Source organism: Peromyscus leucopus, chromosome 5 (genome assembly GCF_004664715.2).
Source record: "Peromyscus leucopus breed LL Stock chromosome 5, UCI_PerLeu_2.1, whole genome shotgun sequence".
Lineage (NCBI taxonomy): Eukaryota > Metazoa > Chordata > Mammalia > Rodentia > Cricetidae > Peromyscus > Peromyscus leucopus.
Window position 1 is genome coordinate 91146625 of NC_051067.1, and position 26703 is coordinate 91173327.

General features: G+C 43.5%; 1 protein-coding gene across 1 annotated transcript in view; it reads left to right on the forward strand.

Moving 5' to 3' along the window:
- Window positions 1-2779: 2779 nt before the first annotated feature.
- C5H4orf51 (chromosome 5 C4orf51 homolog) overlaps window positions 2780-26703 on the forward strand; it is a 46176-nt gene continuing 22252 nt past the window's right edge. The window contains exon 1 of the mRNA XM_028892913.2: window positions 2780-4737. Within this exon, the coding sequence (XP_028748746.1) occupies window positions 4505-4737 (233 nt within the window). The 5' untranslated portion in view covers window positions 2780-4504. The remainder of the gene's footprint in view (window positions 4738-26703) is intronic.

A 26703-nucleotide genomic window follows, 5' to 3' on the forward strand; every position in this document is an offset into this window, starting at 1 on the left:
CCGCCCCAGGAAATGTAGTCATCCTGGTCTTCCTTCCCTGAGCTTCCTTGGTCTCATCTTCCAACATGAGTGAGTTGCTGCCTTCAGAGAACACAGCTTGACATATCTAGTCTGTGGTGATAGACCCAGTGTAGCTGGAGAGCTTTCCCTCTGGGTCCAGCTAAGCCCCGGCAGTTCCTTAGCCCATTTATAGAATAAACACACAGACTCTTACATTATTTAAACTGCTTGGCCATTAGCTCAGGCCTATCATTGTCTAGCTCTTACTCTTATATCAGCCTATTTCTATTAATCTATACCTTGCCACATGGCTCGTGGCTTACCGGCATCTTCACATGTTGCTGGCAGGGTCTCTCTCCCCCGCAGCCTTCCTGTTTCCCAGAATTCTCTTCTCTGCTTGTCCCACCTATACTTCTTGCCTAGCTACTGGCCTATCAGCATTTTATTTATACAGAGTGATATCCACAGCACCCCAGTGATTGATTATCAGGTAACATGGTGAGCAGTACGTGCATTGTTTTGGGGGAAAGGGCCTGCCAGAATCCTGGGTTCGGGCACAGACCCATGGGTGGGTATGTATGGGTGCTTTGATGCTTAGTGTTATCGCTCCTTTTTGTTGGTGTTTTTACTGCTCCTTGGTCCTCCTCATGCCAGGCTTAGGGAGTGTATACTCTAGAGTCCCGAGTAAGTCATTGTCTCAACTACAAACTCCTCGAGACTTTCCAGTTCCTGACCATTCCAGACACAGCCGGTCCAGGGAATGTCTTCCCAGGAAGCTTGTGGTCAAGCCGGCTTACGAAAAACGACCTTGACTAGTTCCATTTCAAAGCTGCACAATGCACAGGAAATATCCAAAGTTCTGGGAAGTTCTATAGCTAAGAATGTTTCTCCCAATTTGTTCTAAACTTTCCTCACCATGGAACCTTTTAGGTAAATGCCTATTCACACTTCTTTAAACTGACCAGTTCCCTTCAGAGAAGCCTGGTCAAAGCTTGCCCTCCAAAGGCTCCCTTACTTCAGATGAAACTACTGTTTCAAATTTTTATCACCACATATTAATTGTGCAAAGTAAAGGGCTTGTCGTAACGACGTCATACGTGCATACAACACACTTTGGTCACAGTCCTCCATGCCCACGACCTTTTCTCCCACCCACCAGCTCTTTCTCCTTTCCTATCAATAATATGTTGTTTTGACTTTGACACAGTGGCTGTGCCTTAATCTACTGCTTTTTCAGCCAACAATTCAGACTCCACAGTTACCGGCCTGCTTTTCTGGCAGCTGCCTGGCTGCTCAGCCTGGCAGGAATTCTGTTCCAAGGCACTGGCTCTGCTGCTTCTGCTAAAGGTAACTTTACCTAAATCTCTATCATTCTATTTATAAATAAGACTTGAGATTCAAAGGCTGAGGTGAAAACCTGCTAGCTCAGAGAGGTTGAGTGGCACCTAGCTAAACAAAAAACAAACTGCTCCACTCCAAATCCCTCCCTCCTACTTCCTGTGTCTCTCATCTCTCCCAGATGCCCTCTGATGCTCTAGGGTTACTTTCTGTTAACTAGATGCTAACCCAGCCTCCTGACCCAAAGTTAATTTTATTTAGTTAATGCAAATGCAAACTCAGGGTTTACAGTGTGATTGAATCCCCCAACACTTTTATTTCATCTTTTTTTCACCCCTAAATCCCACAAGTGAGAGAAGATGTGTGTTTGTGTTTGTGAGACTAGCTTGACATGGAGATATACAGATCCATCCATTTTCCCAAAAAAGACACTTTTATTTATGGCTCAATGAAATCCTGCTGTGTGCACACCTCATGTGCTGGCTGTGTACCTCGGCTATTGTAAGCAGTGTGCGGATGTGCAGGTGACTTGATCCTTTGGGTAGAGAGTTGGATCAATACTAGGTCTAATCTAGTTTTTTTGAGGAACCTCCGTACTGATTTTCATACAGCTTGTGCAAATTTACACTCCCCCCAACAATGTGTGAAGGCTCTCCTCTCCTCGTCCTTGCCAGCATTATTTGTTGGCTTATTTTCTTGTTAGTAGCCAATTAAAGTACGATAGAATTCCAATTTTGCTTAACTTGCATTTCCCTAATGTCTAAAATTGCTGAACATTTTTAATGAATTTATTGGCTATTTGTATTTCTTCATTTGAAAGGGGTCTATTTGGGTCGTTTGAACATTTATTGACTGGGTTATTTGCTCCTCTCCTGTAGGCTCCTCACTCTGCTAACTGCTTCTTTTGCTGCACTGTTTTTTTGTTTTATTTTCTTTTTTGTTTTTTTAGTTTAAAACACCCCCATTTGTGAAGTCTTATTTCCTCAGCCACTGGACTCCTATTCAAATGACCTCGACTCTGCCTGTGTCTTATAGTGTTTCCAGCATGTTCTCTCAGTTTCAGACTTTTAGGTCCTACATTAAAGTCCTTGATCCATTTTGACTTGATTTTTGTACAAGGTGAGATTTTTACATAGAGACCTAGCCTCATTCATCTGCACACCAACACCCAGTTTCCCAGCATCGCTTAGAAGAGGCGATCCTTTTTCCAGTGTGTATTTCCTCTTCTCTTGTCAAAACCAGATGGCTGGAGCTATAAGAGTTTATTTCTGGGTCCCTCGAGCACATCTCCAGCCCAAATGTCACCACTTTGGGTGGATGTAATTGTTAAAATGATATCTTGATCATTTCTAGGAGGGAAAAAAGAAATAAAAGAATTATAGAGAACACGATAGGGACAATAAAGTGACTTATAGGGTGATTTATTTGGAAAGATCTTGGTTTATTCCATATTTGTTTATAGACTGCCGTGTAATTTGAGAGGAAAATCTGAAAATATTTTCTACAAATACTCTTTCACAGTTTGCCTTGTTTACTATCCCATTTTAGAACAATGCATATTGCTAGCAGCATTTTCCAACAAAACCACCGTTTTGTTTGTACAAACAAAGGCTCAAGGGCACACACAGCTACTCCCTGACCCCACACGGTTGACGAGAGCCAGGCAATCTGCTCTCTTCCCTGTCTCTCATGTCTTCCCTCCATCTTATTGTCTCATCTGGATTTCTCCAAGAGGCCTTTCCCCGGGAGAAACAGCAGCCTGGACCGCAGTCTACCAACTTTCCTGGAACAAAGGTCCTGATGTTCCAGATTTCAACATTTGGAGAAAACCCTTGAGGGGTTATGCAGTATTTGCCAACACTTTCAGGAAATACACAGGCAGTGTGGCAGCCTCAGTTCAAAAGTTCTAAAATCCTGTCCCCAGAACACCATCCCCAGTGTTCAAAGATGGATTCCGTCTGATCAATGACATTAAAATGCACAGGCTCTAGAGATGAGTACAAACAGCTTGCTCTTGGAGAGGACCTGAGTTCTATTCCCCACACCCTTGTCAGACAGTCGCTTATACCTCCAGCTCCAGGGCCTCCAATGCCCTCTTCTGGCCTCCACAGGCAACTGCACACATGTGGCTTACATACATGTGCATACACACAAATAAAAATTAAAAATACATTTTTTAAATGCAGATTCCTGGGTTTGCCTGGGACTCAGTTTCTGAAGTCAGGGAAGGCAGCTTTTCTTCTGGAACACAGCTTCTCGGCACCACTGCAGTCACCTGAGGCAGAGCCAGGGTTAGGAAGAACTGAGGGGTGGCTTGGACAGACGCTAAGAACTGAGCAATGCTGCTCCAGGAGTGGACAAAGTAAAGGACAAACAAAACTTCGATTTCATTCTGATTTGCCGAAGAATTGTTGGTGGAGCTGGAGAAGTGTGGCCAGGCAAACACTAATGGTGTAGAGAGCAATTATTCAGGAAGGATTCCTGAGTCCAGGGCTGAATTCTGTGGTTTCTCAGCATTTGCCGTGATTCTCAACCTGGCAATTCTTTACAATGCTCAGGACTTGGCTTTTTAACGGTAACCCTCTGGGCTGACTGTATCAGAATCTGAGGTTGTATGCGGGGTTCCTTGCTATTTTTAACAGTCCAGAATGGCTGTCCTGTCACCCGACCAGCAGGCATAAGACTGCTCTGTGACTCACAGACACTGTTGAGTCTCCTGTTGTTGACATCACAAACAGCTAATGTTATTTTCCCAGCTCTGTGAGGTTAGGTCCTCAGGGACTATTCTTTCATCTTCAGCTCCTATCTCCTAAGCCACCATCTTTCAGATTTACATTATTTACACAGATAGTATCAATAGGCAAGTAATTTTGCCTAGTGCTTTCTTGCCATAATTATGAAGCAGTATTTTTCTTAGTCCACAGCTAGAAGTTGGATGACTTACAAGTGGGTGAAAATCCATGTGTTTGGAATGGAGGTAGTATTTTTGGAATTTTTGACCTGTTGCCTGGTAACTGTACCTAAGACAGTTAAGCTCCCCTCTGTGACCTGTCGGATTTCAGAAGCTTGGTCGCCCGGTCATAGCTTCTTACTACTAGAAGGAGATGAGCGCTTCACTATGCCCAGGGCTTGAAAAGCTGCAACTCATAGCAGCCCTCTCCTAGCCATGTCCCACTTCTTCTACCTGGCTCCAGAAATCCTGCTCCCCTTCAGCCCTCTCACTTCTAAAGAGTTCGAGCTGATCAGACGCAAGGCCCGAGAACTGTGGCAGGAGGAGACGCGTTGGACGGCTTCTTCGGTGACAACCTACTCAGGCAGTTACCGGCAAAAGCAGCTGGATGAAGCCACCTGCAGCCGACTGGCCCAAAGACCAGGCCAGCAGCAGTCTGAGTACAAACGGTAAGATCCCTTTGTGATGTGTGCTAGGATACGTCGTCGCTATCCGCTATCGAGAGACAGGTGCCATTAGAAAGGGGTATTGGAGAGCTGGGGAGCCTTCAAGATGTTAACCGTCTGCTTCCTGTGTTCATGTCACTTACCAGTACGGCTCCAATCCAAAATGGTATATAACGACTTATTACTGGAAGATAGGAATATGAGAGTTTGACTAACGTAGATTTTTTTTCTTTTTTTTTTATTTATTTTTATTTTACAATACTATTCAGTTCTACATAACAGCCACAGATTCCCTTGTTCTCCCCCGTTCTGCCCCCTCCCCTTCCCCCCAGCCTACCCCCCTTTCCCACCACCTCCAGATCAAGGCCACCCCCGAGGACTGAGATCGACCTGATAGACTCAGTCCAGGCAGGTCCAGTCCCCTCCTCCCAGATTGAGCCAAGCGTCCCTGTATAAGTCCCAGGTTTCAAACAGCCATCTCATGCAGCGAGCCCAGGACCTGGTACTACTGCCTAGATGCCTCCCAAACAGATCAAGCCAATCAACTGTCTCACCTATTCAGAGGGCCTGATCCAGTTGGGGGACCCTCAGCCTTTGGTTCATAGTTCATGTGTTTCCATTCGTTTGGCTATTTGTCCCTGTGCTTTATCCAACCTTGGTTTCAACAATTCTCACTCATATAAACCCTCCTCTTTCTCACTAATTAGACTCCCAGTGCTCCACCCGGGGGCCTAGCTGTGGATGTCTGCATCCAGATTCCTCAGTCCTTGGACGGGGTTTCTGGCACAACTACTAGGGTGTTTGGCCATCTCATCACCAGAGTAGGTCAGTCCCGGCTGTCTCTCGGCCATTGCCAGCAGTCTTTTGTGGGGGTATCTTTGTGTCTGGAATCAAACTCTGGTTATTGGGCTTTTTATCCTTGGAGCCATCTTGCTGCCCCTCCCCCTCTTTTAGACCGGGTCTCTTGTATCCCAGACTCCCTCAAACTCACTCTGTTGCCCAGAGCAACCGTAAACTCAGGATCCTCCACCTCTTTAGTACAGGAAACACAGGCATGAGCCAGCACACCCAGATTACATGTGCGGTACTGAGCATCAAACTGTAGACCTAACAACCCGACTCACATCCTTGGGCCTGAAATGTGGCTTCTGAGAATCTCTTTTGTTTCCTGTAATCCTTCCTTTTGCAGAAAGGCGAGCAAACCCACCAAGGGTGCACACCAGGACTTAAGGGTGCCCACAAGAGCTGAGGCCCAAAGGTATTCCCAAGGGCTTATTGGGACCCCAGGCCCTGTGGTAGGCCAAAGTCAAAAATTAATGTCAATTCAATTCTGCAGCAACAGATATGAGCACCCGACTCAGGGAAAGGAGGTCTCACCAGCAGGTCCTGAAGAAGAGGGCTTGTGGAAAGAGCTAAGGCAAGCTTCCCCGTTGTGGGAATGGGAAAAACACACCATTCCGAGGAAAGCATGTGCCCCTGGGCAAAGACGCCTGAAAACGCTGCATGCCAGAAGCCTATAGGTAGCTCAGCGCACATGAGCAGAAAGTGTAAGTCTGGACTCCGAAAAACTCCAGGGCTAATTATGAAATCTGTCTCTTTTGGTGTTATTTAGCAAATATCCAAATTCTGGAAACTTCTTTGAAAATACCTTGGATTATTGGCTCCAATTCCTGATGCAGTATTTGAATAACCCATGCATGGCTCTTCTAAATGGCAGTTATGGGGCTGGAGAGATGGTTTAGTTCTTAGGAGCACTGGCTGCTCTTGCAGAGAACCAGAGTTCAGTTCCCAGAATATGCATATTGGGTAGTTTAGAAGTACCTGTAACTCCAGCTTTAGGAGAGATGATGCCTTCTGGCCTTGCATGTGGGTCTCTCTCTCTCTCTCTCTCTCTCTCTCTCTCTCTCTCAATAAAGTCTTAAACAAATATATTAGTTACCTCGCCTTCCAGAGCTTTCCAACTCATGGAAATCAGCGTGCATTACCCCACCTTCCCCAGCTCTCTTTGTGAGAGCTCTCAAGCCTGTCGCCATTTCAGTCAGCTTTGGCGGTTCCTCTGCTAAGTCTCAGGCTGTTGGCGAGATCCTTGGCCAGGTACGGGATCTTGATATGTTACTGAGATCCGCTCTAAAAACACATAGATCCAAAGAGACCCATGCAACAAACTTGTTATTGTTTAATATGTTTAATAGACCTTAAAATGTGGTGAAAATGCACATAACTTTGAATTTGTTTCTCATTGTGTGATTCATCCCAGTTAGGAAGCCCAGAACATTGAAAACCACAAAAGGGTACATGCTTATGACATTTATCTGGGTGTGTTTGGAATCTTAGACACTTCAATATACTTACTGCACAACTACTATCCCGTTAGAGGCTAAAATGCAGCAATGAGAGTGAAGAGTAGGTCGAGCTTGATTGCAAAGTACCAACGGCATGCTTTATTGCTTTTGTTTTTAATCTTTCTCTTTGCTAATTTTAGTCCAGAGGAGAAATGTCTTCTAAAGTTCCAAGCAAAAGCTGTTTAATTAAAAATTTTGCGAAACTGTAGTGTGTGGTGATATTGTGTTCTCCAAAATATCGTGTACCTTAATAAACTTATCTGGGGTCAGAGAACAGAACAGTCACTAGACAGACATAGAGGCCAGAAAATGATGGCACTCACACCTTTAATCCTAGCATTCCAGAGGCAGAGATCCGCCTAGATCTCTGTGAGTTCATGGCCACACTGGAAACAGCCAGGTGTGGTGACAAGAGCCTTTAATCCCAGGAAGTGAGCACAGAAAGCAGAAAGGTATATAAGGGGTGAAAACCAGGAACTAGAGGCTGGTTAAGCTTTTAAGCTTTTGAGCAACAGTTCAGCTGAGATCTATTTGAATGAGGACTCAGAGGCTTCCAGCCTGAGGAAACAGGATCAGCTGAGGAACTGGGGAGGTGAGGTGGCTGTGGCTTGTTCTGCTTCTCTGATCTTCCAGCATTCACCCCAATAACTGGCTCCAGGTTTGTTTTTATTAATAAGACTTTCTAAGATTCGTGCTACATCTGGAGGCCAACATTCGTGGTACGAATTCACGAAAAAGCTGCTTGCCTGTGGCCTTGTGGGCCCCAGCTCAGGCCTGAGCTACACTCGGCCAGTTGTGGTGGTGCATGCCAGTAAGATTTACTGAAGGAGGCAGAGGCAGGAGGATCTCGAGCTTGAGGCTGGCCTAGGAGGCTTGCTCAGGAGAAGCTTCGGCCAGGCTGAGCCAGAAACAGTGGTGGGACCATGGAGGCAGAGACTGCTGCTCCGAGTTGCTGGCTCCTTCTCATCGTGTTGGTGACTGCGGTGATGCTGCTACCTGGGACGAAGGGTTTACTGCTTCTTGTTCAGAGAAGAATTGCCAGGACCATCATGTTACAAGAAAGCATCGGCAAAGGTCAGTTTGGAAAAGTTTGGCAAGACAAATGATGGGGAGAAATTGCTGTGAAGATTTTCTCTTCTAGGGAAGAACGTTCATGGTTCCAAGAGACAGACATTTATCAGACTGTAATTGTTCCAAACCACAGAGGAGGCACACACACACACACACACACACACACACACACACACACACACACACACACACACAAAAAAAAAAAAAAAAAACCAAAACAAAAAAAAAAACAGTCAGCAGGGAACCATGACCATGACTAACAGCAAATTTGAAATCTTCAAAAGGATGATGGGACTCCACAGCGATGATTCTGCATGGACTATGGTAAAGCCATTAAGCTGATTAACACCACAGAAAGATTGACTTTGGACTACAAACTACTCAGGACAATTTTGAGATGGCTAGCTGAGATGATCCAGCCTGACAGACTACTTGAACAAGGACTTGAAACAAGCCCTGCACCTTCTCATTATGCAGTGACTGGACAAATGATACAGGACTTGACAATTAACCCAAAAATTTTCTTTTCAGGATTCCCTAAAGATGCCTTCACCTCCCAGAAAGCAGGAAGTCATTTTAAGAAAATGATGCCACATTCCCAAGATGTGGGAGGGGAGGTTTTTGGTTGTTTAATGAGTTATGGATATTGTTGTTGTTTATGATGTTTGGTTACAAGCTGTTAATTGTTAATGGTCAGGGAAAAAGCTGAACAAGGAGATTAGATTCAGAGTTTTTGTTTAAAAAAAAGAAAAAAGAAAGAAGAGAATATAGATAAGAGGTAGATCATTGAATCTATTCTGAGAAAAAAGATAAAGGAATAATAGAATAAATGGATAGATCATTGAATCTACTCTAAAAAGAAAAAGGGGAAGATATAAAAATGACAAAAGGTAGATTATTGAATCTCTTATGAAAAGAAAAAAGAGAGAATATGGATATGATAAGATAAAAAGGTCAATTTTTTAATCTACTTTTAAAAAGGAACTACTTGTTTTAAATAGGATAAGTAATGACATTTTTTTTCTGAATTTGTCAAATGTTAATGGACTGGACATTGTTATATATTAATGGAATTTTTCATCTGAATCTGTCAATTGTTAATGGACTAGACATCGTTAATGTAATTCTTGACTGTATATATTGTATATACTTTTTGGATATAGTTCTTCTTGTATTAGTTATAAGCTTTTTAAAATTTTAGACAAAAGAAGACAGCAGAAAGTTGTAATAAAATATTCCATAAAAACCAAAGGAAGAAAAAAGAGATCCAAATGGTTTTTTACAAAAGTTTTTTTGTGGTGGTAGTATGTTCCTCAAAATATTGTGCACCCTAATAAACTTATCTGGGGTCAGAGAACAGAACAGTCACTAGATATAGAGGCCAGAAAATTGTGGCACACACGCCTTTAATCCTAGCATTCCACTTGGATCTCTGAGTTCAAGGCCACACTGGAAACAGCTAGGCATGGTGACTCACGCCTTTAATCCCAGGAAGTAATGGCAGGAAAAAGTATATAAGGAGTGAGAACCAGGAACTAGAGGCTGGTTAAGCTTTTAGGCTTTTGAGCAACAGTTCAGCTGAGATCCATTTGGGTGAGGACACAGAGGCTTCCAGTCTGAGGAAACAGGATCAGCTGAGGAACTGGGGAGGTGAGGTAACTGTGGCTTGTTCTGCTTCTCTGATCTTCCAGCATTCACCCTAATACCTGGGTCCAGGTTTGTTTTTATTAATAAGACTTTTTAAGATTCGTGCTACAGTAGGGAGACATTTTTTATGATACTAAAAAGTCTTCTTCTATGTAAAGACTGTACAAATGCAGGAGCACAGCATGGTCACAGGGACTGTTTATGGGGCAGTGAGGGCATCTGAATAAAAATGGAAATGGTCATTTAAAATGCAGTAAGCCAGGGAAATTCTGCACTAGAACACACTTTTCATTCGCACTGTTCATCCTGTGTTTGCAATGACATCCTGAACCACACCATTTGTTCTCAGTTAGCCTAACTGTCAACTTGCCTCAGTTTACTGTCATCTGGCAGGAAAGTCTCAAGTGAGGAAATACCCAGGTCAGACTGTGGGCATGCATGTGAGGAACTGTCTTATCAGCTGACGTGGGAAGGCATGATCCTGTGAGTGAGTCACACCATGAAGCAGCAGGTGTGACGTTCCTCCATAGTTACACTCCAGGTCCCTGTTCTGAGTTCCGGCCCCAATTTCCCTTAATGATGGATGGACTATGAAGTAAGTGTAAAATGCAGTAAAACCCTTTCATCCTGGGAGATCCTTTTGGTCGGAGTGTTTTATCCTGGCAACAGAATGAAATTAGCATACGGCACAAGAAGAAGAAACCTGGGGGAACCTCAATCACTTCCCTCTAAAGCAGTTTTAATTCATAAAATTCCTAATGTACAAAAACTGCGCACGTGCTGGGGGTCGGAGATGCACAGTAAGGGACGTGTACTGATACGATGTTAGGGTCAATCCTCGTTGCCCACCAAGATTAGAATGGGGGAGCATTGCACTTTGGAGCTGCCGAGACAGGCGCAGAGTGCCACTAGGATTTGCTGTGCAGCCGTGGGGTTAAAACAGGGCCTCCCCCGCCCCCCCCTCTAGACAGATGCTCCCTGAGGAGCTACAATCCCCAATCCCAGCCCTCAGCACACACTTTAAAGTCTTGAAGCTCTACTTGCTCACTAGTCAAATATTTATTTAGGTCCTACCATGCTTAAGGTCTGAAATTTGATACACCGGTTCTAAAAACTCATGGTCCCTCCAAGAGCTTCTCATCAGGTGAGGGAAAAGTCACCAGGGAAACCTGAGCCATTGGGGTGCTGGAGGACTTGTTTAAGCAAAGTGGGCGACAGTCAGTGTCCTACAAAGTGAAACAGTCTGATTGTGTTACTCCCGAACCACATTCTTAGGTATTTGCTCAGGAGCACGAAAACTTAGTACATACCCATACAAAACCAACGCAGAATCTTTATGATACTTTTCTTTATCATGGACACAGATTGGAGGAACCAATAGGTAAACAGACAAACTATGCTATATTTATACAATAGAGTATTATCCAGTGATTAAAAATAAAAAAGATATGAGGTACCAGGCTGTGAAAAGCTGTGGATGAGTCTTAGATCCATATTTCTAAGAAAAGATGTAGGAAGTTACACATTGTATATTGCAAACACTATATATATATACACACACACACACTATACAGATCACTGTTTCCAGAGGATGGGCAAGCGTTAAACAGATGAAGCACGCTGATGTTTTAGGTCTGGTGGAGTTCTTCTGTGTGATGCCATACTGGTGAATACAAGACGTTAAATGTTTGTCAAAACATACAGCACTTCATAGCATAAAGAGTGAACTTTATGCAGATTGAGAAAACATTCAGGAGTTTGAGAAGCTAAAAATAGGATAAAGAGACTGAGAAATACGGCTCTGTGAGATGAGCTCACTGGCATGTGATAAAAGGCTGAGGTCAGTGGGAGATAAAGATAAAGATAAAGGAGCTGGGCATAAGCAGGTTTTATGACTGGCAACGTTGTTTCCCACTAGATTTGAGCAATATTTCTGAAACTATTATATGCAGAAGCTAGAACTGAACAATTCAGCAAATGGGTGATAGGTGGTGGAAGCCAAGGTTTTTATTGGAACAGGAAGTAAATGATAAGGAGTAGAGTCTAGAAATGACCCCTGTCATAATGATCAAAATTAGATAGTTGTTAGTGTAGATGATAACTTACTTAGAGATAACGATATATGGAAATAGTTATGTGTATGTGTCTATATACAGGTTACTGTATATTTCCTCATTCTCTGCTCAGTCCATGTCAGTGGAGACCTTTACACAAAAGGACCTTGAAGCAATGTTTTGCAAGTGCAGAGATATCAAGGGCCCTGATATTGGTTTCTGCTAAGTTTTCTCCAATACAAAGGAATCAGATTTACTTAGAGAAACACAGACTCAACCAGGTGGTAGATACAATGAGCAGGGAGCAGGGAGTGCCAGAAAATGTTAAAATGCCAAGAGGTGAAACAGCAATGGTGGGGGGGGGGCAAATGAAATTTCCAGATGGTTAAAGCTGAAAGGTACTGAGGGAAAACAGATATTACTGCATCATAACCCAGTGTACCAAATAAACACCCACGAGTCCACACTGGAGTAAATAACAATTGAATTATAGAGGGGAAAGGACAGATTCCCATGCAGAAGGTCGGCAGCCATAGGCTAATGCAAATAGCTTCTTCAGCAGCAGTTGCTACTGTAACTGTTTTTCTGCACCTGAACAGGAAGACTGATATTTGAATTTAAAAGCTTAATACCACTTATGTTAGTAGTCCCCTAAAATAAAATTTGTGAGTAAAAATTTCATAATATGTACAAGACCCACATAAAGAAAACTAAAATTCTGATACAAGAAATCATAGCATAACAAACCAATACAGATATTCCCTGTTTATGGTTAAGAAGACTAAATAGCATCAAAATGTTCTTCCCAACTCAGTGTGTGTCCTGGCTTGTTTCCTGTTCCTGTGATGAAACACCCTGACAAGAGCAACGTGGAAGAGACAAGGTCCCCTTGGCTCATGGGTCCACGTTTGAGTTCATCACTATGGGAAATCAGGGCAGCAGGGACTTGAAGCAGCTAGTCCCACCCACGGTTGAGAGCAGAGAGAGAACCCAGGCATGCTTGTGTGCTAGTGCTCAGTCCAGGATCCCCAAGCCTGGGAGTGGGGCACCTACAGTGGGCACAGCTAGCATGATGAAGACAATTCCCCAAGCCAGGCCCATGGGCCACGCTGATCCAGACAGCCCCTCATTAAGATGCTATTCCAGAAGATTCTAGATGATACCACATTGACAAAACTAACCATCACAATGTGTGAGTTCAATGTGAACCCAATTAAAGTCCCAGCAAGTAATTTTGTGAGCACCAAAAACTGGGTCCAGTGTTTAACTGGAGAGACAAACAGGCAGAACCACCAGCAGATTGTAGAGGAAAGGTTGGCGGACTAACAATGCTTGTCTGTGAGTACAGTACATGGCACTGGTGAACAAACAGACAGACAGACGCTTGGAACAGAACAGAGCCCAGAAATAAGTGCACATAAAATATCATTTGTTAATATTTGGCAAAGAAGCAAAGTTATCCTTTCAAAGCATGTTAGATCAATTGGACTCCTATGTGTGTGGGGTAGGGGGATCTAGACACAGACAAAAATTAACTCAAAATGGATAATGCTCTAGTGCAAAATGCAAAACTATAAAAGTTCCAGGAGATTAAAGCCTAGATGGCCTTGTGATTTGGAGGGCACAGAATCAAAGATTTGGTAAAATTGGACTTCATCAAAAATTTTTAAATTATTTCTTTCTTTAAATTTTTTAGATTATAATATAGTGTCATCATTTCCTCCTTCCATTTCTGCCCTCTGAACCTTCCCATATACCCCTCCTTCATGACCTCTTTTCTAATTAGTTGTTGTTTTATACACACACACACACACACACACACACACACACACATCTCTCTCTCTCTCTCTCTCTCTCTCTCTCTCTCTCTCTCTCTCTCTCTCCTTAAATACCTACATACAACCTGCTCAGTCTGTACATATGTGTGTGTACACACATATTTATGTTTTCTGGGCTGACCATTTGGTAGCGGCTAGCAAACTGGTGTACTCTTCCTTGGGGAAGACAATCTCTCCCACTCTCAGCGTCCTTAGTTGCCTGTAGTTCTTTGTGTAGGATTGAGGCATCCTGGGCTTCTCCCTGTCTCCTGACCTCCCTCCTCTGGTTCAGATTAGCCTGTCTATTGTTGTCCTTGTTCAGCTCACTTTCAGGCATCACGTTGGTGAGACTTATGGGTGTGGCTTCCGACATTCCTAGGAGATGCAACCTCTCAGCAAACTCCCTGTTCCTCTGGCTCTCACAATCTTTCTGCCCCCTCTTGAGCTTTAGGTGTGGGAGTTGTATTGCAGATGTATCCACTGAGATGGGGCGCCACAACTCTCCATTTGTTTGGTTGTAGTTTTCTGTAATGATCTCTGTTTTTGCAAAGAGAAGTCTCCTTGATGTTAGGCAAAGACTACGCTTATCTGTGGGGACTAGGACAAATATTTAGAATTCAGTTAGGGATTCTGCTGGTTTAGTAAAGTGGCCGCTGCAGGTTCTCCTCCAAGATCCACGACTTCACCAGCCCTGGGCAGTTGGCTAGGTTTCTAGTCCCAGGCGTGATTTCCCTCTTGTTCACTGTGTTTCCAGTCCAATTAGAGAGCTGTTGGTTACTCCCAAGGTGTGTGTGCCACTGCCGCACAAATAAAGGTTATTGTGCCATGCTGGTTCTTGTTCATGAAAAGTTTTAAATTTCTGAAAAATGCAATGTCAAGAGAATGAGAAAACAAGTAACAGATAGGGAGAAAATAGTTGAAAAGTCCTTTTTTGGTAAGTATTCTGATTAATATACCCAAGATTCAGAAAGAGCTCTTGTAATGAAAAGAATAAACTATTTGATTTTAAAATGGGCCCAAGACTAACAGATATCTCATCAAAGAAGATGCACACATGCTTCACTTCTATGCTATCAAGGAAATATAATTAAAACAACAATTAAGTTCCACTACTCACCTGTTGGAACGACAAAAATCTGGACTGAAGAAATGGCTCAAGTTAATAGGACTCAGTGTACAACTACGAGAACCAGAGTTCCCATCCCAGCACTCATGTAACTGTGTGTATGTATGCATGTATGCATCTGAGGCAGGTGGAGACAGAAGATCTCTGAGGCTCGCTGGCTTCTAGCCTAGCTGAGAAAGTACAGGCCTTAGGTTCAGGGAGAGATCCTGCTTCAAAGGAATAAGTGGAGAGTGACAGAAAAGGAAACATGATGCTTTTTCTGGCCTTAGGGTACACAAACAGACATAAGCACTCATACTCACACATGCTCATACAATCACACATACACATAAATAAAACTTTTTTAAAAAAAGAATGATCAAAATCCAATAATGTTGGTGAAAGCATGGAACAGCTGGAACTTTCATTCACAAAAATACAAAACAGCCACCTGGAAGACGATTTGGCAATTTCTTGGAAAACCAAACTATATTGTTATTTAACAATTGTCTTCTTTGGTATTAATCTGTAGCTGGAGGGCTTCTCTCCAGGTTCCCCAAGCCCCGCAGTCCCACAATCCACTTATAAAATAATCACTCAGACGCTTATATCACTTATAAACTGTATGGCCGTGGCAGGCTTCTCGCTAACTGTTCTTTTATCTTAAATTAACCCATTTTTATAAATCTATAGCTTGCCACGTGGCTGGTGGCTTACCGGCGTCTCTACATGCTCTTCTCCTCCCGGTGGCTGCAGTCTCTCTCTCAGCCTTCCGCTTCCCAGAATTCTCCTCTCTCCTTGTCCCACCTACCTCCTGCCTGGTCATTGGCCATCAGTGTTTTATTTATATAGAACAATATCCACAGCACTTCCCCTTTTTTCTTTTTTTTAAAAAGGAAGGTTTTAACTTTAACATGGTAAAATTACATATAACAAAACAATTACCGAGCAAGAATTATAGTTACAATATTAAAGAAGATGTCCTATCTATCTTATATTTGTGAGTTTAAGGTTTTATATCTAACTTATCTTTTATCATAACTGAGGAAATTACAACTATCTAGTTTTCAACCACATCAAAGACCTGAGAAGGAACATAATGGTACCTGAGAAATGGTAGACGGATGCAAGCAACTTCGGGAATCTTGCAAGAGTAGACCAAGACAGCTGGCAGCCTGGACAGTCACCTGATGTTTCTCAGCATTGTTGGTGCATTCAAATTGGCTACAGGCCTAGAGTATCTGACAGACCATTTTCAGAAGCAGGAATTCTGAGAGACCATCTTACCCTGTCTTGGCAGAGTACAGTGGTCGCTTTCCTTGTGTCCCGCTTGTCCAGAAAGGACAGCATTGCATTTGTACTGTCAGCCGTCAAGGCAAGGGCAGTTCTTTGCCCAGTAGGCCATTTTGTGCCAAAAAGACAAACTTCCAAATGGAAATGTCTTAGAAGCCCAACATTCTCTCGGATCAATTGGTGCAGCCAGGAGCAATTGTGTCTCACATCAACAGAATTTTAAGTTATTTGAATGCCATATTCTCTAGGTCTATGAAGTTTTTGAAGATTACCTATCTATCTGAAATATATCTATGTATACCTAGAAGACTTAACTAACATGGCTACAAATATGATTATCATAGATGACTGATTATTAATCTATTTTTAATCATCCATTACAATTTTAAATGAGTTAAACATAATACCTCAAACAAGAATAGAAATATATATATACAGTATAACAAAATTAACTTTAAGTTTGTATTAATAAACTAAAATTTTTACCAATGTAAAACATTTTAAACATAAACTAAAATCTATACCAATGTAAAACATTTTAAACAAGTTGTTCTTTAAAAGTAGGTTCATTAATCTACCCTTTTATCTTATCATCTCCATATCCTCCTATAATCTATATTATATCCCCTTTTCTTTTTTAGAAAGAGATCACATTTATAATCAACCTGTTTTAAATAAAAATATTGGTTTCTCTCTGTCCCACACCAGAGGGCTCTTCTGATTTGGGACACAAGAATCACTTAACCATTTTTTTTTTTTAAAGCAATATGTCTGGGTTTAGAGGGGAGTGAGCCAATTCCACCTCTAAAGCCAGCTTGGTATATTTGGGAATTTGGGCGTAGCATCTCTTACTACTTCCTGCTGGAGGGGGGCGCTGTATCTTATGGGGATGTAAAGAAAATTTTAGACCTATGGGGGTAGTCCGTGAGGCTGTATTGTGCGAACCAGTTGCCTTGAAACCGATCTGGATGTTGGATCATCTGGGCCATGGTGTCATCGGAGTCCTTTCAGGGGGTCTTGGCTGGTGAAACCTGATGTATCTTAATCTGGAACAAGTCCACAGCCTCTGGCTTTCTGTGGAAACAAAAGCAGAACCTCTTTTCCAAAGTAACATATCCTTATATCCAAATTTTGAAGTCAAGGTACTTTAAAATATACATTTTGGCATAACTCAACAGGTTTTGTAATCAAATGTTTTTCTTTAGTTATGAATATCAAAGAGAACATAATCCAGATTCTCTGTGTGGTAGCCATCTTTATGTGGCTTATGTTTTATATTACCTTGAGCCTTGAGCCTATTGCTTTAAACTGTACCATTGTAAGCCTGAAACGGCGCTGTGGCTGCTGGCTCCGCCCACTTCAGCTTCCCAACATGGCAGTGGTACGTTTTCCGCCAGCTCTGGGAGTCATCAAGTCTCAGAAATAGTGGGTCTATGCTTCTTATCAAAGCAGCGTGTAGCCCAGAAACCTCTTTTTTTTTTTTTTTTTAAATACTAGTAAAGACTAAATCTATCACACAGCTTAATTTGCCGCTGGCAGATGCCTCATTTCCGCCATACTGCCGGTCAAACGCACCCGCCAGGAACCCGCCAGTGTTCAAACCTGCGTTTTGCAGCGTCTAGCTGCTCATATGAGACAAGAAGCAGGAACCTGGTTTTGGCTCTGTTTAGAATTGGTTATTAAATATTCTCAGGTTTAAGTGGAAACTCGAGCCGTTGGGCGCCATTTGTTGCTGGAGGGCTTCTCTCCAGGTTCCCCAAGCCCCGCAGTCCCACAATCCACTTATAAAATAATCACTCAGACGCTTATATCACTTATAAACTGTATGGCCGTGGCAGGCTTCTCGCTAACTGTTCTTTTATCTTAAATTAACCCATTTTTATAAATCTATAGCTTGCCACGTGGCTGGTGGCTTACCGGCGTCTCTACATGCTCTTCTCCTCCCGGTGGCTGCAGTCTCTCTCTCAGCCTTCCGCTTCCCAGAATTCTCCTCTCTCCTTGTCCCACCTACCTCCTGCCTGGTCATTGGCCATCAGTGTTTTATTTATATAGAACAATATCCACAGCATTAATCCAGAGGAATAAAAAAATTATGTCCATACAAAAATCCATATAAATTCTTTATGGTAGCTTTATTCATAACCACCAAAACTTGGTAGGAATGAAACTGTCTTCTCACAGGTCAGTGGTTAAACTGTGGCACACACATACAACAGAATGATATTCAGTGGTGAAAAGCAACGACTTATCAAGGCATGAGAAGACATGAAGAATTTATACATATTACTAACTGAAAACAATCTGAAACAGCTATGTACTCTGTATAGCCAACTAAATGACATTTGGAAAAGACAAAAAAATCTATGAGGACAGTGACTATATCAGGGAACTCCATGGGATTGTTGAAAGGGGGAAGGACAAAGAGTTGGTAAATAAAGGGGCTATTTTAGGACAGTGAAAATATTACATTGATATGATATAATTACATTGATTTCATATCATAATATGATATGAAAATATTACATATGATACTATTATGAGGGATGTGGATATTGTACAGGTGGCCAAACCCACGGGCTTCTCACTTCAGCTATGGACTTTGGTGTCCGTTCTCACAAGTGTGCCGCTCTGCTGAGGAATGAAGGGATCGGGGAACTGTGAATGCACTAGAGAGCACTGCCTCCTCAGCTGCTTTCTGAGTGCTGCGATCGAATGCTCTGACCAAGGCACCTCAAGAGACAGAGGGTTTGCTTGCTCTGGTTCGCAGTTACAATGCAGGAGTCACGTGGCAACTGGTCCCGCTGCATTCACAGTCAGTATAGAGAGGAACAAATGCATGCTGGTGCTCAGCTCCCTTCACCGTTTATGTAGTTCAGGATCCCGGCCAGGGAACTGTGCTGCCATGATAGGTAGGTCATCCCACCTCCGTTCACACTCCCACCCCTCCCGTCCACTCCTGTCCACTCCTGTTCAGAAAACTACAAATTACTGAGGGAAAATAGACAACATCTGAGTATGTGGATAGATAAACCATGTTCATGGATTGGGAGACTGAATGTTGCAAAGCAGTGTCGTTCCCTCCTAATTTATAGACCCAGTGCAATTCTGATAGCTTCTTTGGTTTAGAATTTGATGAGGCAATTCTAAAGCTTAACATGAAAACAAAAAGTGTTGTGATCCAGCCAAGATATTCTTAGGAAAGAATCAACTATGAGAGTTTACTCTACAGATAGCAAACATCACTGTAGCTTAGGGGGATACAATAAATAAACCGGGACAGTAGTATGGCACAAAGGTAGAGCAACAGGTCAATGGAATGGAGGAAAACAGGGGCTGGAGAGACGGCTCAGCAGTTAAGAGCGTGTATTGCTCTTGCAGAGGACCTGAATTCAGTTCTTAACACCTCCTAACTGAGGCTCTTCCTGAAACTCTGCCTCCAGGGAACCTCCCATGTCTCAAGTCCTCCACAGGCACAGCATGCACACACACACACCCACACTCAGACATACATACACATAATTTAAAGTAAAAGTAAACCTTAGCCTTAACAAGGGAGTACAGATTAAAGAGCAGAAACAAACCTACGCTTGTAACAGGTGCTGACGTATAGAAGTGATGCCACAGAAAGGCTGTGCTCCCAGCTCAGTGAGTTAAAGACCTTAACAAAATTTTCCCAGGGGCCTGCCCTGAGAATATTTCTCCCAGAGTCCTGGGGAAGACGCTATGGTCGGTGTGGGGTAGTATGAGGGAAAGTAATCTAAGTACACCGGGTTCTTTCATCCGTTTACTTTATTCCTCTGAGATTAAATACTATTTACACAGCTTCAGTTCTGTACTCATACTTAGCTCCTCTCTGTCCCTTTTCCTCCTCTCCTATCTGAAGGGTTCACAACACACCCACACAGTTGGGCATGTTTGCATATGCCCGGCGGACCTGACACTTCTGCCTAGCCAGTTCCAGGTTAAGACAGCCATTTCCGGGTCAAGGCGTCTCTCGTGACCAGGATTCGTGACTTTGCATGGTTATGTAAGCGCTCAGTGTAGCCATGTGATCTACGCACATGTGTGGAGTAGTTAGGTCAACCTGTGCACGCCCAGCCTTTATAAGCCGGCGCCATATTCCCAGCTCTTTCTTCTTCTCTACATATGTGTCTTCCACAGGCCTGGGCACTTTCTGTCCCTTTTATCTTAATAAAACTCTTATTAGCGGATTCTGTCATGTTTCATGACATTTCCTTGCAGGGTAAGAGCACAGCGCCACAAAATAACTAATGTTGTGCCCAGATCGTGACCCCCAGGGAGACCACCAAAGACGAGCATGCCGGAATGCAAAAGCAAGGTTTAATTCTGGATATCCAAAAGCAATACAAGCCTAGGCAAGGACTTCGTCCAATACATCCAACACAGTGGAGGCTGGAGGAAGCGCCCACCTGTCTGCAAGCTCAGTTTTTAAAGGGAAAAGTCACAAGGTTACATCATTTAGGGGTGCTAGTACGGGTACAATTCTGATTGGCTCGCTTCTAGGACTTCTAGAAATTACTTCTAAGGGAGTGGTTGCCCGCCACCATTTCTCATTGGCTGCCCTCAGGTGGAGGCATTTCTGTGATCAGTTACCCTGGAAACCAGGGAGAGGACATTCCATAGTCTGGCAGGCATTACCTCGTGACTATCTTGTGGCTCTGTACTTTTACACTTCCTGGTTTCTGGAATCTGAACTGACTGGTCTCAGTAACTTCTGGCCTGTTCCAGTAACTTATGGCCTGTAGCTAAAAGAAGCAGTCTTAGGTTTAGTTTTGGGGTGAGAGCATTTTGGTCTTATTTTGGTTCCACATTTCCCCCTTCTCATGTGCCTAATGGAACCCAATCATGGGTTTTGGACAGTTAGCTCCTAAGTATCCCTCTCTAATAATGGCCATGTATAGTTAGCCATCTTGTCTCTATGCCAGGGAGTTTTCTTTTGACCCAGCATTTCAGCCTTTCCTGAACAGGGAATATGGGTGATGTATTCTCTTCTGGAACTGCTTCGAGCTGGCATTGGGGCGCCGATGTCAGGGGACCCCAAAAGGCTGAAAAGCTAGTCAAAGACTGGGCAAGGGGGCATTTGTCAGAAGCATGTAGCTGCCTGACCCCATAGGGATGGGGAAGAACCATGTTAGCTGGGCTGGTCCACATCAGCTTTTAGCAAGTCTGGAGCTCACAGTCGTCTGGAGCAGTGGAGTCAGTGACTGAAACCTGGAGGTGACTGCCAGCTGAGTAGAAATCTGTTGAGACAAATTTAAACTAGGAACAGAAGTTAAAATTTATGAACTTATTTGGAACCCTTAGGTCCATACCCTTAGTAATGGGAAAAGCAGTAGTAGTCCCAAGACCAGGAGAGAGGAAAAATACCATCTTTAGGAATACTTTTCTGGGGTCCTTTTGACCTCTGCGAAGTGGGTCTAGGTTTTTATGACTCTTTTGATCCTTTGAGGACTACTTACAAAATGACATAAAAGTTTTAGATACATTAGTATTACCAATCTGTACTGAAATCCATATTGTAGACAAAGCAGGTAATGGGTATCTTGTAAAACAGCAGAAGTGGACTCATACCTTTGAGTCCCAACAAGTTACATTTAAATATGACATCTAAAACAAATCCAAAATGTTGAGCTTGTGACTGAATAGTTAAGTAGTCATTGCTCTACCAGCTCATCAGAGCTCCTAAATGTTAAGCTCTGAACCACAGAACAGGAGAGTAATCTGAAACATATCTCATTTTAGACTCATATCTGAATCTTTATGACTTAAACTTTTATATCTTAGAACATTTTCCTAAAAGTGAGCTAACAAGCTAGCTATGGCCTTGCAGAAGGATCTGGTTGATGCTGCCATGCTGACAAAGTTAGAGCTAGCCTGGCCATCAGTACTGTCAGAGATCTGAGAAGGATAAACTATATCTGAGTGCAGACCAAGAAGCTTCCAATCCTATAAATTACAGGGACCAAACCCTACCCAGGTCTCCACAGCATTGGAGGCACCAGTCAGAACAGCATCAATCTTCTTCCGCCATCAGGTCCATAAGGCAGAGTATTTTTCCTGTGGAATAGGGACATGGAAGACTGACCTTGGTCATGCAAAAGGGTGCAATCAATTCCAGTGTCCTACTGCTTGTCCACAGTCTGGGCTGGGTCCTGGCGGCAGGCGTTGCACTGGGGCATCTTGCCCTGTGGTCAGCGTTGTCATATTTCAGGCAGAGACGTTGTGGTGCCTCGTACGTAATCTTCTTTGGAGACCTTGGGTCACTGCTAGGATCTGGAAGCCTGTCTGATATAGTAAGCTTTTAGATCAACATTTAAATGCCATATTCTGCAGATCTCTGAAGTATGAGGGCTGTCCAGGTATATCTGAATAGACAAACTTTGTTTCTAATTACTTGTTTCAAGCTCAACCCTAAAAACATATGCAAGAGACTGAGTAAATGAGTAAACTTACATCAGTACTTACTTACCCTGACTACAATTAAAAAACTTGATTACTTATGACTGACTATTTATGTTCTCTAACAGTCTACAAAAGTAGCCTAAAAACAATGTTTTTAAGTTGAAGCTCTTCTAGCATCAAATACAGGTTCAGTAAAGAAACCAAAACAAAATATCATTATACAACATTCTTAAGCCTGAACGTACCTTGGGTAAGAAGAAACATTTTTAAGCCATTTATTTTTTAACTATAAAAACTGTTCTTAAAAGACTGAGATCTCTCAAATGTCTTCTACCACTGCAACTAGACTCTTTTTGGAACTCTAGTCCTGCCATACATTTGCAAACCTCAGCTGTTTCCTATGATTCCTTTATGTTGCAAAGTTTGGCTGCCAGAGCAAGGTATATTCCTGTGAATAAAAGCATTGATGTGCAGCTTTAATATTAATCAAATACCTTATTTATTAAACATATGTTGCCATCTATTTAAATTCTCTAGAAACTTGCTGTTGAACACTTGGTAAAGACATAAGTATTAGGTGTTAACCCGAGTAGATCTTTATATCCTTAGTAAAAGATGGCTGCCAGCCACATGGCTGCCCATGAGATCACCAGCCAAGATGGAGGAGCCACGTGGTTGCTGTTTAAAGCTCGGTTTTCTAAACAATAATTACTTGCACACATACACACAGTTGGATCCAAGTTACTCACATACATACATACAGTTAAAGCTTGCTTACATTTTCAAGTCACATGCCTGTATACATACACACATAAGCAGTTTGCAGAATCATTAGCCATTCTTAAGATGAAAACCAACAAGAATTAACTTTCAAATTCAGTATTTGCAGGTATAAGAAACCATAACAAACAGTTTACATCACATCCCCTCTGACCTTCTACAACCTTTCATGTACCCTCAGTCCATTCCTTTGATCCCTCAGACATTTACTCTAGACAAATTCCACCTTTTCTTTTCCTTCAAAACAGAAACTCTTACCAAAGTCTTTCTTGTGATTTCCCTCAGTACTCTAGAATATATTGTAAAGTTACAATATTTTAAACAAGAACAGAAATACATGCATACACCATAACAAGAATAACTCTCAATTTGCATCAGCACTGTACCGCAGACAAGAAACTGTTGGTGACATTCCATTCTTGGAGCCAGACCTTGATCGAGTTTTAGCCCCAGGGCAGGTCTTGGGAGCCCCACCCAACAGCATGGAAGAGGAAGATGGGGAAAGCGGGGGGGGGGGGGGGGGGGGGGGGGGGGGAAAGCATGCACCATGGAGACAAACAAGAACACGAGAATGACAGACTGAAAGTGACTCCATGCCCTGGCTGGGCCCACAGATCTGTAGGTCACTCCTCAGCTGTGACCCTGGAGGGGCAGTTAGTTCTCCACCAGCCCCCACACTGAGCTCCTTGAGGCTTCTGCTGGCTCCCGCCAGCTCTGCCCCATGTCCACACAGGAGCCCAGCCAGAACCTGCCGACCATATCTGGGACCCACAGTGCTCACAGCCCGCTCTAGCACAAAGCCATGCCTAGTTCCCATGCAGCCAAGCCTCTACTCCATAGCTTTTTGAGCGAGCTGGGGCCCGAACCCGCTGCATCTAGGCCCCATGATGCTCATGGGCCGCCTAGCCCTCTCAGAGGCGCCCTGGGTCCCCGAAGTAGCAGCTGTGCAGCCGCTGCCTGCCGGACTCATTGCAAGCTTTCTGCTGCCTGCTGCCTGTGCTCTGGTCAGAGAGAGCAAGGAAGCAATGTTAGGTTAGTCTGTGCCAGTTCAACCACCGAAGGGGTCTCCATCCCTTCGGCTGGCAATCGGCCCACAAGTCCCAATGCACACACAAGCTCAGGCATAAAACACTCACACATGTGGCCACAGTTCTCACACATTTATACATTTATGAAGGTATAACAAATAACACTGACGAACAAGATAGGCAGACAAAAAGGAAGAACAAGGGCCCTACAGATGGTCCAGGCAGACAGACGAGAGTCCAGAGAGGGAGCCTCAATAATGCCAAAGACCTACAGATGGGACAGGGAGAATTCAACAGAGTCTCCCGATCCCCAGATGGATCCAAACAGACGGACCCCTCATGGGCATCTCTCCCGATCCCCAGACGGATCCAAACAGACGGACCCCTCACGGGCATCCTAACAGACGGACCCCTCTCGGGCGTCCTATGACGGGGGGACCTGTGAGGACCCCCGCGTCCTGATGAGGGGTTGGAACGTCTTCCAACTCCTCCAGGTCACCTTACAGGCGCGTCCGCCAAGGTGAGCCTGTCAGATTCAACCGCCGGCTTCGGATAAGAAAATGAAAGCAAAGACAAGAAAACAGAGCGCTCTTACCGATCGGTGCAGATGGACCTCCGGAGCTCTTAGGGGTCCCGGCGGGGAGTCTCTGGGGATCCCGGACGAGCCCCCAAATGTTGTGCCCAGATCGTGACCCCCAGAGAGACCACCAAAGACGAGCATGCCGGAATGCAAAAGCAAGGTTTAATTCTGGATATTCAAAAGCAATACAAGCCTAGGCAAGGACTTCGTCCAATACATCCAACGCAGTGGAGGCTGGAGGAAGCGCCCACCTGTCTGCAAGCTCAGTTTTTAAAGGGAAAAGTCACAAGGTTACATCATTTAGGGGTGCTAGTACGGGTACAATTCTGATTGGCTCGCTTCTAGGGACTTCTAGAAATTACTTCTAAGGGAGTGGTTGCCCGCCACCATTTCTCATTGGCTGCCCTCAGGTGGAGGCATTTCTGTGATCAGTTACCCTGGAAACCAGGGAGAGGACATTCCATAGTCTGGCAGGCATTACCTCGTGACTATCTTGTGGCTCTGTACTTTTACACTTCCTGGTTTCTGGAATCTGAACTGACTGGTCTCAGTAACTTCTGGCCTGTTCCAGTAACTTATGGCCTGTAGCTAAAAGAAGCAGTCTTAGGTTTAGTTTTGGGGTGAGAGCATTTTGGTCTTATTTTGGTTCCACACTAACACTATCCTAGTTCTAACTAAGCTCCTTTTGCCTCGTCCTCATCTTCAACTTCATTTTTCTCCATCTTGGTCCTTCCCATTCCACTCCTGGAACTGGTCTATGACCTCGCAAGCAGTAACTCTCACAATACAATGCAAAACTTCAGAGGTCCTCACAAGGGCAGTGATAGCCAGCTTCATTTGTAACACAAAAGGGGAGTGAATAGAGGAGGTGGGGTCAGATAAGGCCTGGAATAGGTCAGAGAATTTATGTGCTCAAAATATATTCTTATAAGTGGTTAGGTGAGTCTATCATAAATGTGCTCAAACTACAATCTTACAGGTGGTTAGGTAAATGATTCTATAGGTCATCAAAATAAAACTGTCTCTAATTTCCTATGCCACCATATATACTGGCAGGGCGGGGTGACTTTGCTGGGAGCTAAGAAACCTGTCTCAAAGCTAATTTGCACCTGGTATGCAAAAAACCCTTTTGTTCTGAGTCAATTGCTCTGGAATGCCATTTGGGCTGAGAGAGGAAAGAGGGCCTGAGCTTCATTTGCCTAAGAAATAAAGCTATGCATCTACACAACCCCCTGTCTCCTAGGAGATAGGCGTTGTCTCTGTAAGGGTGGTACCTAGTTCGGATCAGAAGGTCTGAGAAGCTTATACTCTTTGCCTAGGAGTTATGGGTGCACAAGAAATTGATAGTAGGAAACAGCTGATATATTAAAAGCCAAATAACACCAGGTATTCCTTGATATTTGACTTCTCCAGAAGGATTCCTTGGTCCTTCTAGGTATAGCTTTATCATATACAGCTGAATCTCTATTTCATATTTTTGTGGCCTGCAGCAAGACCTGGTAACAGTGAAATATTTGGTGTCAACATTGAGGCTATCTTGATTGGCAAAGATTTCTTTTTCTTTTTAGAGAGATCTTTATTTTCGCTCTTGTGTGGGTGTGTGCATGGTGGCACAGGCATGTGTGTGGTGGTCAGAAGACAACTTTGTGGAGTCAGTTCTTTCTTTCCCTTGTTGTGCCCAGATCGCGACCCCCAGAGAGACCACCAAGGACGAGCAAGCCGGAATGCAAAAGCAAGGTTTAATCGTGGATATCCAAATGCAATACAAGCCTAGGCAGGGACTTCGTCCAATACATCCAACGCAGTGGAGGCTGGAGGAAGCGCCCACC